Source organism: Achroia grisella, unplaced genomic scaffold (assembly GCF_030625045.1).
Source record: "Achroia grisella isolate CSIRO2021 unplaced genomic scaffold, CSIRO_AGI_Agris_v1 utg558, whole genome shotgun sequence".
Taxonomy (NCBI): Eukaryota; Metazoa; Arthropoda; class Insecta; order Lepidoptera; family Pyralidae; genus Achroia; species Achroia grisella.
In genome coordinates, this window is record NW_026712938.1 from 2,897,721 (window position 1) to 2,915,474 (window position 17,754).

Here is a 17,754-nt window from a genome sequence, read left to right on the forward strand (position 1 = left end):
CTATTGTAGGGTGTTATAATGACTATGACTAAGATGTTATCGATAATTTATTAAAACAATCTGTTGTAGTTGTTACAGAGTTATTACCGTTTGAAGTACGAAGGCATTCATAATTACCCATTGCACAGATAGCAAGACAGAGGTAGTATTATTCTTGCCACAGAGAATATACTATTACACACTCTTGGTAAGAAAGTATCATAGTGAATTATTGGCATAGGTTAGGTGCTTTTATCTAGGATTATAAGAATTTAAATTTCCAACACTACTCGCATGTTTCCACTAAAGTAGTAGCACTATTCTTGTGGGCGTTATTATTTATATTATAATTTATTTATTGATGTGGATGATCAAATATACCTTGTATAGTTCGACGGCAATTTATTTTTACTTGTTATAATTAAAATTTATGCAAATTAACTAATAGGTATTAAAATAATTAATAACTATTAGAAGGCAGGTTATTAAATAATGGAAGTTGTAACAGATTTATACGCATAGTAGTTCATGAACAGATGTAATAATTAATAAATTCTTTAATTTTATAAAAAATAGAAATTAGTTTTTTTACCACTATTCAAAACACAAAGATTAGAAAATCGTAATTATATAATGTAAAAAATATGACTATTTATATAGATTGAATGTAAATATTACATAATATCACAGATCAGAAAGAATGATCGTACAGTAAGTGATAGAATTAAATTAGCATATTTTATTACACACACAAAACAATCGATCCCTTGCCTTAAGAGCACATTTTCCGAGCCCGTTGTATGTTGAAATAAAACTTATAGGTCCTATTATTTCAAACTCATTCCCTTTTGCCATTACTGTCGCTTCGTAAGATGAACTACCAGGAGACATAAGGAATGCAACCACAAAATATAAATTAACTTTATTGTTATCATAATAAAAATGTATCCTATGTATCTTCTGTAGTGACAGAGACTTACAACCCCAACATCGCTTTGGCTCTATAGTTTTTATTACTGATTGTATATGTGAGACTACGTGCAGTACACTTTTCACTCCCGCACTATCTTGAATGTCGAGAGGATATAATTTGTGGCAACTACACCACTTAGCGTGTATAGCAGCGTCTTGACAAGTGCGATTGGCGCTAACAACGTTAAATAAACTTTGGCAGTTAGGACATCCTTCTGAAATATCTTTGTTAGTATTATTGCAAGTGGACATTCTATTGATGTCTATGAGACTATTGTACAAGTCGTAGGGAGTAACTAACCTAAATTGATTGATTGCTATCGCCTTATGTAATTCGGGATGTTTGCCTCTAAATTTAGTAGGGGTCCATATAAACAAAAATGGCAGTCGTTCATCGTAATGTGATTCTACTTTTAAACGGTGATTGCCGAAACGAATGCCATGATCACTAAAGAATATGATAAAAGTATTCATCAGAACTCCCGTGTAGGTTAACTGATTCAAGAAATTCTCAAACATTTTATCGGCATTTTTGGAACGGCTGTTTGGATTATGACTATAGGAATTTATCCAGAACATACCAAAAAATGAATCATTTTTATATGTGGTAGTAAAATCGAGAGCATAATTTAATATTTGCTGGCCGGAGGATTCCTTTCCTGCACATACTGTTTGGCCACCTGGTTCAGTTTCTCCACTCAGAAATAAAGGTCTCATATAATGATTAGTAGGTTGCTTCTTAAATACGTAGTCTTTACTAAACGTGTCCGGTAATTTTATGAAATCTTCTCCATACGCAGTCACATAGCCAGCTTCCTTGAACGTGCTCCAAATTAGGAGATTGTTGCACTCATCCATTTTACCGGAACATATTGTTGATATTGTTGATATGTTTTTACCAGTAAAAGCAGCCATTAAATTAGGAAATGTGTTGTCACCCACCTGTAATAAATATACATATATATTTTTATAGCTTTCTCTTTTCGTGTGGACTAAGCTAAATAATGGGATATAAATAGTTATTAGTATTACAATGAAGTAGACGCCGATTAATTAATCAAATCCAATATTCATACAACAATAATAAAATAGAAAATAGTTTATATCCGTCTTCGCGACACTATCTACATGTCAAATATTAAGAGTTGTTCAGCGGTTATTTGCGAAAATAATTGAACATACTTTCATTATTTTAAATACCTTGTTAAAACCTCTGAAACCCGGCCAGTAATTTTCTTTCAAGAAATTAACCGTGCGTGGCATTGTAAAAACGATATGAGGTAACGACATTGAATCCATTCCTATCATCAAAACATTGTATTTTTCATTGCAACCAGTCTCTGGTGGCTTTGTAACGTCGATCTTTTTAATGAATCCATACACATCGTTATATATAACATGTGTCGTATTTTGTTTGTTATGTTCAAAGCATCTGATGTTTATGAAGTCTGTCTCCAATAATACAGTGGCACCATCTTCGAACTGTTGACAATTTGTGTATCTGTAAAATGATTAAGAATATGAGTTGCAATTCAAGGAACATAATACCTACTCAAACAATAAAAAGTAGTTAATAATGAGATAGTGTAGTTTTTACTGTATATAATTATGTAAAAATGTATGGACGTGAAAAATGTACTGTAAAAATTACTGATAAAAGTAATGTAAAAATTTAATAATAAAGTTTGAAAAATGATTCTTGAACTAAATGTAATTTGACTTCTCAAGCCTTTTTTATTAGTGTTGAAAATCGAGCAACAGTTGGTATGTAAAAAAGTAAGCTAATAAGTAATTGTGCAGTAACATACATTGTATTGATCTATACAAATGTAGTAACATATACAAAGAACTGGTACCTAAAATACAGGTTTCTACTTAGTTTAGGTACCAGGAAATTATGTATATCGCGAATATGAATAAAAAAAACTTAAATAAGAATATTCATGAAACTGTACAGTTGTCACCAATATACAAAGTGGAAATAAAAAAACAAAGTTTGAACTTTTCATAAAAAATTATCATGAGATCTATGAGTTCAGGTGAATGGTTTAAAAATTATTTTGAATTTTACATTTTATTTCTTTTAGGAACTAGTAGATTGTTTGATAAACAATATCATTAGCTTTCAGTTTAGTGTAGTATTTACGAGAAACCCGTGAAAATAAACCGTTTAGAACACGTGGAATTGAAAATGTGTAGGTACTTACTTAATATTTGTATGTTCATGACCAGGCTGAGTTGACCTACTTATAAATCTGTAGCAGCAATGAAAATTTCCATTTTTTTTTCTCAAATATTTTTTCATTACGTTTGCCGTTATTGAAATATGAACTTTGTCAGTTCCTATTTTCTTTAAAAATACTGCTCGTTTCCCACAAGATCCAGGCTTCGCTGAAGAGTTTTCTTCTTTATAGTTAATCATAGACACAGGAATCTGGCATCCAGGTGTATCAATCATATCAGCTTTAAAAATTAATGAACAAAATTTTATATCTCGTTAGTTTTAGTCAAATACGATATACAATCAGATCAAGATTGTGATGTAGATATTTAATAATCTTTATGTAATAATAAATATATCTTTGCGAGTATTGATTGAGTAAATTAATAACATTCCAAAACTTTCCAAATAGGTTTTAAGAAGCAATTAATAAACAAAGCATGATAAAAAAGTTACGTGCAAAACTCGAAGAATTGAAATAGCAAACAATTTCTAAAAGAGATTATGATTGCCTATTCATAATCTTTATTCAAACTTATTTTTAAAAGAGATATCATACCGCGTTTATTATCTAACTCAAATGAATAATTTTCAGTTTGGTCTTGATATATTTCATCAAGAGGCACGTGATGCATCGGTAGGTTCACTGTATATTGCGCGGGAGTTGAATTGATAGTTTTTAGTCTAGCTCTCGGCGTGCGAGGTTTGTCCAATGAATACTGGTACCAATAATATGGAAAAAGTGTGATAAAAATGGAGCCAACTATTAGAGCACCGACGTTAATCTTATACTGTTTCATGATTATTTTCCTTTTGAGTTTCTGTAACCTGAAACAATAATATAACGATAATAAGGGATAAGCCACCCTAATTAAAGTTCCTTCTTTAATTTGATACAAAATTAGGCCATATATACTTATTTTTAAATTTGAAAGTTGGATAATAAATAATTGATATATTTAGCTACAATAATAATGCTACTTTGAAATAACTGACGCAATATTGTAACATACATTTTCTTTTGACATTTTTTACAGGGAATCATTATGACTAATATTAATTATTAATATTTATTAAATTTACAAATTTAATATTAACATTGTTTTAATTTTGCATGCACAACAATAAAGCTGAATATGGAACTATGTATTTAAGAAGAATAATAATCAAAGCAAATAAGTAATAAGATAAAAGTACCCATAAAAAGGTTTAAGGATATCATCATTAAATATGCCAGCGGTATGTCATTATGTCCCACACCATTGAATCAGGTGTCGCGGTTTAAATATCTGGGTCAAATTGTATCGGAGTACTTGAATGATGACTATGATATAGAGAAAGAACAAAGAGCGTTGTCGGTCTCATGTAATATGTTGGCCCATAGGTTTGCACGGTGTAATAATGACGTGAAGACAACGTTGTTTAAAGCGTATTGTCAGTCGTTTTACACGTGCGGCCTATGATTTGAGTATGCGCAGGGAATACAACGATCTTCGTGTACAGTACAATAATGGGTTTAGGCTGTTATTGGGGCTCCCTCGGTTCTGTAGCGCATCAGAGATGTTTGCGGCGGCGCGAATGCGCAAAAGAGCTACATCACTGATGTCTAGAATTCGGGGGAGCACAAACAGCATCCTAACAACTGTAGCAAGTATATCTGATTGTCCGCTTCAGAGGCACTGGATATCGTTGCATTGCGGATCCAGTGCTTCTCGACGTGGACACAGTTATATGAATTAAGTGTATCTGTAATCTGTATATTATAAGTTACTAACATAATTTTGTAAGTTGTTTACTAACACAATATGGATGTAATCCGAAATAAAATAAAACAAAAATAAATAAATAAAAATATCTATCCAAGGTATGCTTCCATAACGAAAACTCATTCTTCATCGCTATCGCTGATGTTCATTACTATCACATATGGAGGGAGGAGGATTTTAGTAATAGGGACTAGCGGCCTTACTATGTATTATTTATGCAATCAGGCAGACCTGTAGTGGTCCGGAATTAGATTTCATCCTGATTATTTCATCTTTCCTTAGTGCTCCGCCAACGTATACTTCTGCCAACGTACGCAAATGCAGGTGATGCACTATCTGCTTTTGTATTTATCTATTTAATCGTATTATAGTAAAGTTCTTTATGTTCAGTGAAAATTATGTCATAAATTACTATAATTGGATAAGATTAGTATATTTTTAAATTGTAAAATAGTAGATAATATAAGCTGTTGTTATCCTAAAATACCTTGCACCTATGCACTTCCTGTTGGCCTCAGACGATGTCAATCCAAATTCTCCTTGAAGAGATCATTGCGTGAACATTATTCAAAATTTCTGTAAGAGTATTCAGCCAAACTTTTAACTGCAGAATATCCCATGAGACTATATATGCAATTTTAATATAATTTTATTATATGTATGTGTGTATATATATACATATATATGTATTATTTTGTATGTAATCAATAGGCCTTAATTTTTGTTTATTTATGTAATTGTATATGTATTTTATGCGGGTATATTAGTATGTTATATATTTGCATATAATAATATATATAATATTATTTTTCCGTATTTATCCATATTTGTTTTTCTTTATATATTAATTGTTAAATTGCACCGCCTTATTATTATCTCTGATCAACGCGACGGTTGACTGGTAGAGAATGCCATCAGGCATTAAGTCCGCCTTGTATACATTTTTGTGTGCAAAAGAATAAATAAATAAATAAATAAAATACATACTTAATTTTAAAAAAATATATAACTACTAGTACCAATATGGGTGTCGGTAATTTTCACATCAGCCAGTCACTCTTGGATGGGGTATATTGAAATTGAACAACAACCTAACAAGATAATGTCAATGTTGACTGTTTCGAAAGAATTGTTGAAATTCAGCAAAATGAGGACAGTGATCTATGAATAATCATAACGAGACGAATATCATAAGTCATTATACTAATGCTACTATAGTTATAACTTTATGAATTTTTACTATAAAGTTATATATTAAGTTATAATATATATACTAGAAATCAGTAATATTAATTTGTTTACAATAAACTAAGAGAATGTTCCTAATTAAAAATTATTCTAATATTAATAGATACTTATTATTATTATATCATAGGACAATGACACTTAGAATTATTTATTGTTAAACATTTAATTTTTTGTCACCTACTCATAGGCCGAATATAGAGAAAATTGGTAAATTCACTGTATTTAGAAAAACTGATTTATATCGATTGATATGGACATAAATTTTCAATATACTTAGGTATCTAATTATATGGAGATATAACTACACAACTGTCACACGCAAATGTTATATGTTCAGGTTATTGTAAATATCTAATTGAAATCAAGGTGAGGCTAACATGGTTATTGAAAAATTGACACGTCTTGACTAGATACGTAGGTAGTTACATTATTCATGTTTTTTTCTTTTGTTTAGAACAATCCTGTTAATATCATTTACCTACTCATACCTTCGTATAGTCGTGTACGATACATCACTGAACAATAACATCACTAGACTGACTCAATGTAGGTATGTCTACTCAATAAATACTACTAATATACTCAATACTATAAAATGAAAATGTTATATAATAAACATACCAAAGAATTAGATGTTATTTTAAAATTCTTCTATAGGCTATTCAATTTAATATATAACTAGTGTTGCTTCTATTTATTTAGTTAACTACAGTTATAGTTTATACGAGTATATAAGATACACAGGATTTTTATATTAGTTAGGTACTCTATAATAACAGACAATTTGCACAACGATAACCACTTATATCTGCTCGCGTTTGGTTTTGCACTAGCGTTTACAGGCTAAGTGTTTACTTTTATCGTCATAACTTTCATACTGTCTATTACTTAAATTACTTAAAATGACTAATAATACCTGTAAAGGACTATTATCTGAAATACTTTAAATCTTAAAATTAATGAGCTAATTTTAATAATATCTAATTCCTAATAATAAAAATGTTAAATAACAAACAAACTTTCTCGCATTTTATTAATGAACAGGTAAATACGATTCTCAACTTGGGCCTAGAAAAAATCTAAATGATGTTATTATAGATATAGTTTACCTTACCTTTATCTAAATCCGAATCCGTGCTATATCACACAAAACCTTATTTCTCAATAATTTTTTAGTGAATTCGGGGTTCTAGAACGAACGAACGAATAGTATCTACGCAGTGCACGCTCTATGGATTAAGTATAATTTCGGCCATGCTGTCTAAATACACCTGTGACACGCCTACATTTTATAGTATTTTTCTATAAACATGATATTTCTGGCGTTCATAATAATTGTGTTAGTATTATTTTGTCATTACAAAAATTAATGTAATAATAAATTTGATCAAGTAGGTATTTTTTAAATAGTTTATATTTAAACAACACTTGTAGTGTTATCGACACTGGTAATGTAATATTAATGCATGTAAGAATGATTATTCTTTACGCTTTATTAAATTTACCTTAAAAATATATAACTAATAAATAGCTATAGAATATTATCTTTATGTTTATATTTGTCCAATAAAATTGTGGTTGTTTATTCTGAGTACTACTTTGCAACGGCTTTAGAAATGTGTAAACGAAGGTTATTTTAATGGTTAATTGATCGCCACAAAAACTCATCATAGTCACTGTAATAACAATAACCTACCTTGACCTGCGTGGTAAAAAACATATTAATTGTTTCCAAAAGAACATCTCGCAATGTTACACACGTATAAAACAAAACATTAATGAAATTTCGTCGGTCTGATAAAAGCACTGTCATATGATCGTATGGATATTTATTGTTTTGTTATGATCATAATCAATTTCGATATTTTGTAAACAAATATTTATGTGACTTACTCACTTACTTTGGTGTTTTCATAATTTTGCTGCACTCATTCCTTAGATATTACAGTAGGTACAACACGCAGCAACAGCACTGAATAAGTATTGTGTGCATAGTTGTATTTAGAATTCAGTGCAGTGACTGACTAGGGTTATATATATTTATGACCGGCACAGTATGTATCTAGTGTATCTACTATTTTCACTGTGATGACCAAATTGTTTTAACACAAGTGCTTGTACTGATAGATTGTTACCTCATTTACTATTCATTTTAAATCAATATAAATAACTATCCACCTTACTATAATTTAATCTTATAATATACTATTTTATTTTTGTACTGGACTGCAAAAATTTCACTTGAATATTAACACTTAGTTTACTTAATCATAAAATTTAATTGTCTGGAATGTAGATAGATATAGGTATAAATATTGTTGGTAATATATTTTGAAATTTATTGGTTAACGTAAGATCTACAATACATTAGATTTAGATAAAATATCTTGAGGCAGTCTGAAATAGCGTTCAATTACAACGGTTTTTGTATTTCCTAGAATTACTTCTGAGTCAAATTTTATCATGATTAGTTGAGTCATTACAGTAGATAATTAAAGGTTATAAACAAGCTCACTGATAGGTATCTTAACTGATTGACTATTAGTTTTTTTTCCACAAAACGTAAGGATTTCATAGGTACATAGATACCAATGTAGCGGATGTTCAGATGTTGAGAACAGTCACGATTCTTAATCATTCAATCATATCTACATTGCGAGGTCACTGCAATTTATTCTTTGTAGGTACCTATACGCTTTTGTAGCAATTTCCAAATATTGAATCGGTTAGACATCTAACTCTATTGAGTAACTATATTTACTTGTAAGTTGTCAATTTATAAATGAAGTTAATTATAAGTATGATGACCGGTTAATAAGTTGAACATTTTAACATTAGTGATATTGTTACTTTATCATTTTCGTGTAACAAGACGTAAATATCCATAAATTACGTTATACGAATTTAATGATTTCATCCCCCTCACCCCTTCCCCATCGTCACTCAATATTCTCATTACGCAATTTCGCACCTAGAAACGATTACATTATCAAACAAAACAACAGTTTCTATATAAATTTTCATTTATAATACTTTTTTAAGAAAATGTGTAATATTAATTTAAATGTATTTATATGACAATAAATATGTTTAATATATCTATTAATGACAACACTTCTCAAGCAAGTGCAAGTCTCTCAAGTTGTAATTGTAGCTCCAATACTGGTTGCATATAAGTTTTGCTTTATGCTTGTACTAGGTAACCTACATAATGCAACGATGAAACAAAAATTATAATCGTAATTTATGAAACCAATCCATCGGCGACCAGATCAATGAAAACTCTTTTTAAAATATATAAATATTTTGAAAGAGTTATTCATTGATCTTCCTATTTATTGTATATATTATTTTCTTATGTTATACGTTTAAAATGATTTATTGTCTGTGTAATTGCTAATAATGATGTTACTTATTATACTTATAAATAATGAAAAAAATGTATTATTAATTCTGAACATATTCATTGACTATGTATCGGTAGATATGTGCATGATATAATTGACAACGTTGGTGCTATATTGGTTGTTCAAATCGTACAATACAATTATTTTTATACAAGAGACTTACATGTCATTTTATATATTGTATATACTATTGTAAATTTTATTAATTACTATTGTACTATTGTAAATTTTTATTGAAGTATATACGATAATACGACATTGAAAAAGGTTTATTATCGTCGCTTCAATGCTTACGAGATTTGGCCGTGATGAAAAATTATGTAGATACATTCCATGTAAGCACACAAAGTTGGCAAATATGTATCAAATCGAAATCTCCGCCGTTTGCCTCGAGAAAATTCTAGAATACTTTAGTTACATTCCTAGAAAACAAAAACCCATAGAATCTGATAGTTACCAAGTTGAAGGCGTCAGATAAAACATAAGAATCCAACACGTCAGACTGATCATATTCGCCCACTTCCAGTAACAACAACGTCTACTATCTCATTTGTTTAGTGGTGCCTACCTACTTTCACAATACGTTGCACTGCACAGGATATAACCATAGAAGTAAATAATCTACGAAAGGCTGAATATTAATACCGATCGACCACGGCTGGTAACAGGAAGCATACTGACGCACGAAGAAGGACAATATGATATATATACACAAAGAGTCAAGGACTTGATTGTATTATTATTCACAAGTGCTATAGTTTAATTTTACTGCATTCATCTCAAAATAATATTACAAATGTACTAATATGTACAAAGCGAAAATGTATGTCTGGTAGAAAGCATCAGTGACTTTGATAATAATGATAATAATCTCAGCACAATTCACATAGCGCTATCTAGACCCAATATAAGCCAGATAAAGCTTGTGTTATGGGTTCTAGATAACTGATACTAATACATAGATTATTTTCGTAAATACATAGAGTTGTAAGTACATAGTTTTGTAAATATATGTTTTCTATGTATTTCCAAAAACAAAAGTATAGGAGTATTTGTATCAGTTGTTTGGCAAACTCTACTTGTTACTAGATGGGAGCTATGTCAATTGTCCAGTGTAATAATAATTATTATGGAAAAACCGTGTGCAATTATGTGTATGAAAATTAATTAAAGACGTAAATAATATTTTATGAGAATAGGCATGGGATTTATAACGACATAGATATGTGAAAATTTGCAATAATATAAGATACAGATATACTTATTATATTCAGAACTTACATTAAATACTACAAAATTAAACGTTCTATATAACGTTAGATGTTTATTTATGGATATTTTAATACATAGAATGTATTAAACATTCAAATTTATATTAATCATTATTTTGACAGATAAATATAAAAGAAAACAGATCGTTTCTTGCCAGTTCTAACCAGAAGCTACCACAGTTCTAACCAGAATTAACAATTGTCAAAACTGAATAGATAAATAAAATATTTCTTAGTGACAATAATAAAAATAAAAAATAACATTATTAGTAGACATTTCGAATATACAGTTAATTATGTTATTTTTTTAATGGATTTATGTAAATCTGTCACTACTTATAACTTACGTAGCTATTATTTTTAAAATAACTATAGTACTTACTCGCTATTATTACGGATCCTGTTTTTGTTATAATATGGAATGTAACAAATCCATCTGTCAGAAATAAACCTTTTTTTTGGAGATAAGCTGTATGTATTGATACGGACTAGGATGCTGTACCGCCATTACTGTTTTTAGATGTTTACGCATGCGCACAATACAAGTAGGGTTATTGAGTAGATACAGGTACAACAACTTGTATAAATATCAAATACGGAACCTTTGTTTAATTAATTATTTAATTTATAAATAAAATCTGTGTGACTGTCATGAAAATTCACTTATACCACAGTTAACATAATATTACATACTTATACCAATACTTAATTATAGAATTAAAAGCAGACAGCGTAAACCGTATTTATTTTATTGTAGAACACTTCTTCAACTAATTGATCACTCGCAATAAATATTTTCCTTATAGTCAAACTGGTTTAACAATTTTTTTATGTATGATAATGAAATAGTATTAGCCCATCAAGGGAAAATTATCCAGAATAAATCAGGATAACTTGTAGATTGCATACTTGAGTTTACATATTTAGCAGTAGAGTCAATATTCTGTACGTATACTCATAGTATACCTAACTACTTTATTTTATGTTACGATTACCCCAGAGAAGCTGAGGCGGACTACTACATTGAAAAGTCAATAACCCACTCAGTATTATTGAGAATTAAAGATTTAGTTTTAGGCATTAAACACCTATGTACGTTCAATTTATAATTACAACGCCTACAATAGGTTAAATTATCGTTGGGTTACAATAATCAGCAGAGATAGCGTGCTTGAAAAAAGAAACATTTTTAATGTTTAATGAATCATCATCAACATATTTTATAAAGTTGCGAAATATCAGGTTGAAATTCACCGCTATAACTATTATGCGGTTGTACAAAATGCTTTTGGAAGGGAAACGTTCCTTTTGGGCAGTGGCATTGAATGCGTTAAATCGAATTATAAAATGAATGTCGACCTACTACTAATTGTCCGCAAAATAATAAGCAGTGTTTAAATATTAGATAAGTAAAAAAGTACCATATTACTATATTGGTAGGTCGACATTCTTCTATTAGTTACTTAGCAGTAGCTACAGAAAGAACTGATTGTGGGCGTCAATAAATCTCATCACATTTTATAATTCGATTTAACGCATTCAATGCCACTGCCCAAAAGAAACGTTTCCCTTCCAAAAGCATTTTGTACAACCGCATAATAGTTATAGCGGTGAATTTCAACCTGATATTTCGCAACTGGATAAAATACATAGTAGGTATAGATAATGTACTCACCATTAATTTTATTGCATTAATTTCATTTTACTACGAACAACAAACATTTTATTATTGTATATTTTTAAACTAAAGCCAGAAACAGCACTAATTTCGTAGAAAATTATGATAAATTATTTTTAAAATTTTATTATTAATTTTTTTTTTAAACTTTATTATTATTATGTATATCTATCGTCTGATACTAAATCGTTTCTGAGCAAATTATATAGCAGTTATTGTTTCAACTAATTTATTATCATTGTTATCGTTCCTTGCGTAGGTTGATATACTAACTAACAATTGGTGGGAATTGTTTTGTAGTTATCTGTTAACCTATTTATATTATAGGATACAGAACCAATATATTCCGACTAAATAAAAAAAATATGCGATAACTTTTGGACTTCTTTTACCTAAATAAAAATGACAGGTGTTCAAATTATTAATTAACTAGCATTAGATATGTTCAACCCAATTGTGTCTAATCCTCATTATATTGTATTTCGCTGTTGACCTTAATTCAGAACATTCTTGTTCTAAAATCTATGAACAAGTGGTGGAGACATGTGGTCCCTCAAGTATTCAGCCACAACGAAAATAGTGCTGCATTATTCGGTGTACAACCAATTATATACCTTACTTTTACTTCTCTTCTATATCTTCTTCTCTAACATTTGAGGTAATTGATATCAAGCTGTAACTTCGTCCGCGTAAAATAGAGACCAAATAATGAAAAAATATTTAATAATCTAACTCAATAAAATCCAAATGAAAAAGTTTTAGCTTCAAAAATGACGATACAGAATTCCATAATCAACAGCCTAAAAAATAAGCTTTAAGCATATAGCTTTGAAAATGACAATATAATTTTTCATCTCTCTTTCAACACCTTAGAACTCTTTTTCTTTAGATATATTTAATCAATGGTCTAATATATAACCTTCAATTATTCTAACTTAAAAATGACAATATTTCCGTAACATACGTTCTTTCTCAGGGTTTAGATTATCTGTGTACCAAATTACATTTAAATCGGTTAAGTAGTTTTGACGTGAAAGAAAGGCAGATAGACATAGTTACTTTCGCATTTATAATATAGTAAGGAGTAAGGAAGTAAGGATTTTCCCCACATGTATAGGCGTGTCGTCAACCGTATTATATAGCGAGGATACAACTATAACTTAAAGAAAAAACATAGTATGTACTCATTATTATTTAAAAAAAACTTCTATCTGTTTACTAATTGAAGTGGTGGTGGGCTAGTCATATCTGCCGCAGAACCGATGCTCGCTAGTACGAATAGACGTGTTCTAGAGTGGAGACCGCGAATTGGCAACCGTAGTATCCCACGCTTCTAGGTAGAGCTACGTCTACGTACTGATGATGATGATGATCTGTTTACATTCTTACTAAGATCGTCAGAAGTGAGAGAAAATAGTCTAAATGGCGTGTTTCATAATCAATCGGAATTATTCATCCGGATCATTTATACTTACTACATCACCACTGGTTTAAAATATTTTATAATGCATCAAAGACACTATGTGATAATTATGCAATATCGAGTTTATCTTTTAATTTTTCAATGTCTGAATTTTGGCAATTTTCGGGTTCATGACTTTTTCGCGCAAGTTGGGGTTTGTCATCGAAGTATAACATGAAAAACAATATAATATAAAAATGATAATCCCTTGGTGGTTAAAGCTTCTTTATTAAAATGCATTTAAAAATATTCCATTATTCCTCGAATCATCAATTAATAAATTTGGAGTTGATAAAAACTTAAAACAAACCGCAGATTGATTAAAAAGATAAAATATCAGACGAACAAAATCAAAACACACTGCAAAACATGTAGATTGCTAAGATTTAATAAAACACAAACTGCAATCTGATCAAACAAATAATTGCTACATCGAAATTAATACTATCATAACAATTCGTACACAGAAAGTGAGAGAAAGGTGTTAATTTTTTCACATACCAGGGAGAAATGCTGCAAAATATGTAAACCATAAATGTTCAAGAAAACTAAATATAACTAATATTTGTAAACCATATGCAAGTGCAAATTAAAAATTTGAAAATTTCAAAAGTTTATACATCTGATCTCGATACAAATGACATTGTTATAATTATAATTTTAAATTAATTTTAAAGACTTTAAGGGGGTCTTCCTATGTGACGGCCTGTTTTTTAGGGATATTTTAGGATTTTTTTTTCTACGACCAGTAAATATTTAGAGCTTCAAGTTTTTTATCATTTATTAACACATATTTGGACAGTATAAATATAAAATTTCAGCTAAAAATATTCAGTCAAACTAGAGTTACAGCGCTCTGAACACCCCCGCCTCGAAAAAAAGAGCTCCCACTTCCTCCACGATTCCGGCTGATCGGCTTATCTGAAAAAAAAAAAAAAACGGCGTTTTAATTTGTAGGCTTAAAAGCACGGAATGACCTATAATCAAATGAATATAAAAAAAATTGGATTTTTGATAGACATTTGAAATTGAAGTTGCAAATTAGGCTTTTTTTTTTTTGTTTTTTGCTATAAAAAAATCGAAGTTTTGAAAATTTTCGATTGATAATAGTTCATTCCATGCGTTTACATATATTGAGTGTGCCCTGTAAATTTCAAGTAATTCGGTCCAGCCGTTTCTGAGATACAATGGAGGAAAGTTTGAAAAACACAGTTTTGAGAAAAACGCGTTTAAAGTTTCAAGTCCGTTAAAAACTATTAAAATATCAACTTACTCTCAATCGGCGATGCCTGGTCCATAGAGTATTCCTTCCTCTTCCTCGTGAAACTCTTTTAAAGCAGATTGTTCAGCTCTTGAGTCAATCCTGGCTTGTTTAACGACATCACTTACGCGCCGCTCAGAGCGTAAGATTCGCTTTTCATCCCGTTTCTCAACATACGCTTGGGCTTCACGACCAACAGGGCATCCCATAATCGACATAACTTTTAAAATACCTTGAAAACCTTCATTAAAGATAATAACTGCTAAGTAGCTAGCAATTTCAACAACTTTGGGACCAGAATGAAGATGTTTAGGAGCGAAAGTCCAAATCAAAGAATTCAAAGATTCGTTATTGTTTTGTGTCTCTGCTCCTAAACAACGAATTAATAATTCGTCTTTCGATAAATCTTCGAAAACCGGTTTGATAGCTTCTTGGACTTGCGGAATTAGAGGTGGTTTATCGTGATGAAATTGGTCCAGTTCATTTTAGCTTCAGCCTTACACCAACTGTCTTCGCCTTCTGGACAAAATTGATGCTGAGGGTTTTCATCAGAAGAACATTTGTGATAGTACGTTGCCCAAACTTCCTTTCTCATACTCCACTCGTACTTCCTTTCCGTCCACTCATTATGAAAAAAAATAATTTGTAGCTGTTGCTCTCTTCGAAGTTCAACCAAGACTAAAATAACTTCGGTAAAATATTATAACAATAGAAATTTCTGTTTAAGTCTGTAGAAACGTGTCTAAACTTGTATAAACAAATATATTAATAAAAGGGAGGCCAGGTATAAAGCCGACGGTACACAATAGGCCCGGTCTCTAACTGCCAACTCACCGCTCCGAACCGCTCTTTCTTTTACCTGCTGTATCTTTAAAACGACTTCGAATTTTCTAAAATCGCTTTACTACCGTATTCTAGACATGTTAAGGGAGCAATTTATGAAAAAAAAAATCGATTTTTTCAACCCATCACATAGGAAGACCCCCTTAACATGAATCATATTTTAATTGCTAGTCCTAAGCGCATAGTCGAAGGCGGTGCAACATTTATTGACAATTTTATTACAATTTAATGTAACAACAGTATCCATATTAAAGTACTTGAATATAATATCTCTGACCACAAAACTATCGAATTAGTTTATAATATTAAAATACAGTATAATTATAAAAGGGAGGTAAATAATAGTTACATTGGACAGCAATTCTCAAAAGATAACTACAATTTCTTTCACTACTTACTTACTTAATAAAGACCAAACATTTCATTATGATATTTATAATTGAGACGACGCTAACATGCAGGCTGTAACTTAAAATATTTTTACGAAATCGCATTCTCAAAAAAAAAAATATAATATTATAAATAAGAAAAGTTACTGGAAAACTAAAGGCATAATAAATTCCAAAGACACGTTGAATAAACTTGTGATATTGCAATCTATTATTTATATCCTACTGAAAGATGTAAGGTAAAGATAAAGAAATTTAGGAAATTTCAGATTGCCTTTCCCTTTAGTTCTATTTATTCTTTTCTTGTAATGCCTTTCCTTCCTTCAAACTTTTCATGAATATGTGTATTATTAAATTTATGGAGGTATGTATAATAATGTACATATAATAGTATATTTATATTTATGTATATTTGCATGTATTATTTATATAATATATTAGTGTGTTGTTATTTGCACCACCTACATTTTTTCATATATCTATGTTCACCGTTTACCTAAAGGTTGCCTGTAAGAGATTGCTTAGCGATAAGGCCGCCTTTTGTACTTATGATTGTATATAATAATATTTACATATATAAATTAATATTTTTCTGTATCTAGTGCAATAAAGAGTAAAATAAAATTTAAAAAATGAAAATGTTTGAAGAAAGTTTTATTAACGGCGAAAAAACTGCAAATCTCGGATATAATTATAAATCTCAGACTAATTAACTATATTAACTAAATATATTTAAATATAGTAAAGTTAGAATAGAAAAAAATAAATGGCAAGAATGGTGTACCTATCACTAATGCAAAACTTATTTTAAATATATTAAAGGAATTTTACTGTAATATTATATAAAATATAAGTGGTAATATAAAATTGCAAAACCAAATATATTTAATATCTCAATAATGCTAAAAATATTAAGAACTGTAGCTCTAGAAATAATTATGCTGCAAGATTTAAAGAAAATTATAAGAGAACTGAAAAATAAGAAGTCAAAAGACATTTTCGATATGGAATGTGAATAATAAAACTGATATTGAGTAATGAAAAACTAACGCTTGGATTAATACTTGTACTCAATACTTGTATAGGAACTGGTGTGTTTTCAGATGTATTAATAACCATGGCCATACAAAATACAGTTGAATATATTCATGAATCTTTAGATAAATAGTGGAAGTATGCCAGTATTACTGTGATTTATCTAAAGCATTTGAAACATGATATATTAATTGACAAATTAAATTTTTATGACCTTAGAGG

The 17,754-nt window shown here is 29.8% G+C and overlaps 1 protein-coding gene across 2 annotated transcripts; it reads right to left on the minus strand.

Moving 5' to 3' along the window:
* Positions 1–579: 579 nt before the first annotated feature.
* Positions 580–12,589, minus strand: LOC131848490 (uncharacterized). 2 transcript variants are annotated; one of them, XM_059198372.1, is made up of 5 exons: positions 12,540–12,589; positions 3,732–4,000; positions 3,159–3,414; positions 2,152–2,452; positions 580–1,893 (listed from the first exon to the last, which is right to left on the minus strand). In XM_059198372.1, exons 2-5 carry the CDS (start codon positions 3,970–3,972, stop codon positions 709–711), a joined length of 1,983 nt encoding a protein of 660 aa, XP_059054355.1. In that variant the 5' UTR covers positions 3,973–4,000; positions 12,540–12,589; the 3' UTR covers positions 580–708. The 2 variants fall into 2 exon arrangements, with proteins under 2 accessions (XP_059054355.1, XP_059054354.1); XM_059198371.1 differs by lacking the exon at positions 12,540–12,589 and adding an exon at positions 11,247–11,330.
* Between the last annotated feature and the right edge of the window lie 5,165 nt (positions 12,590–17,754).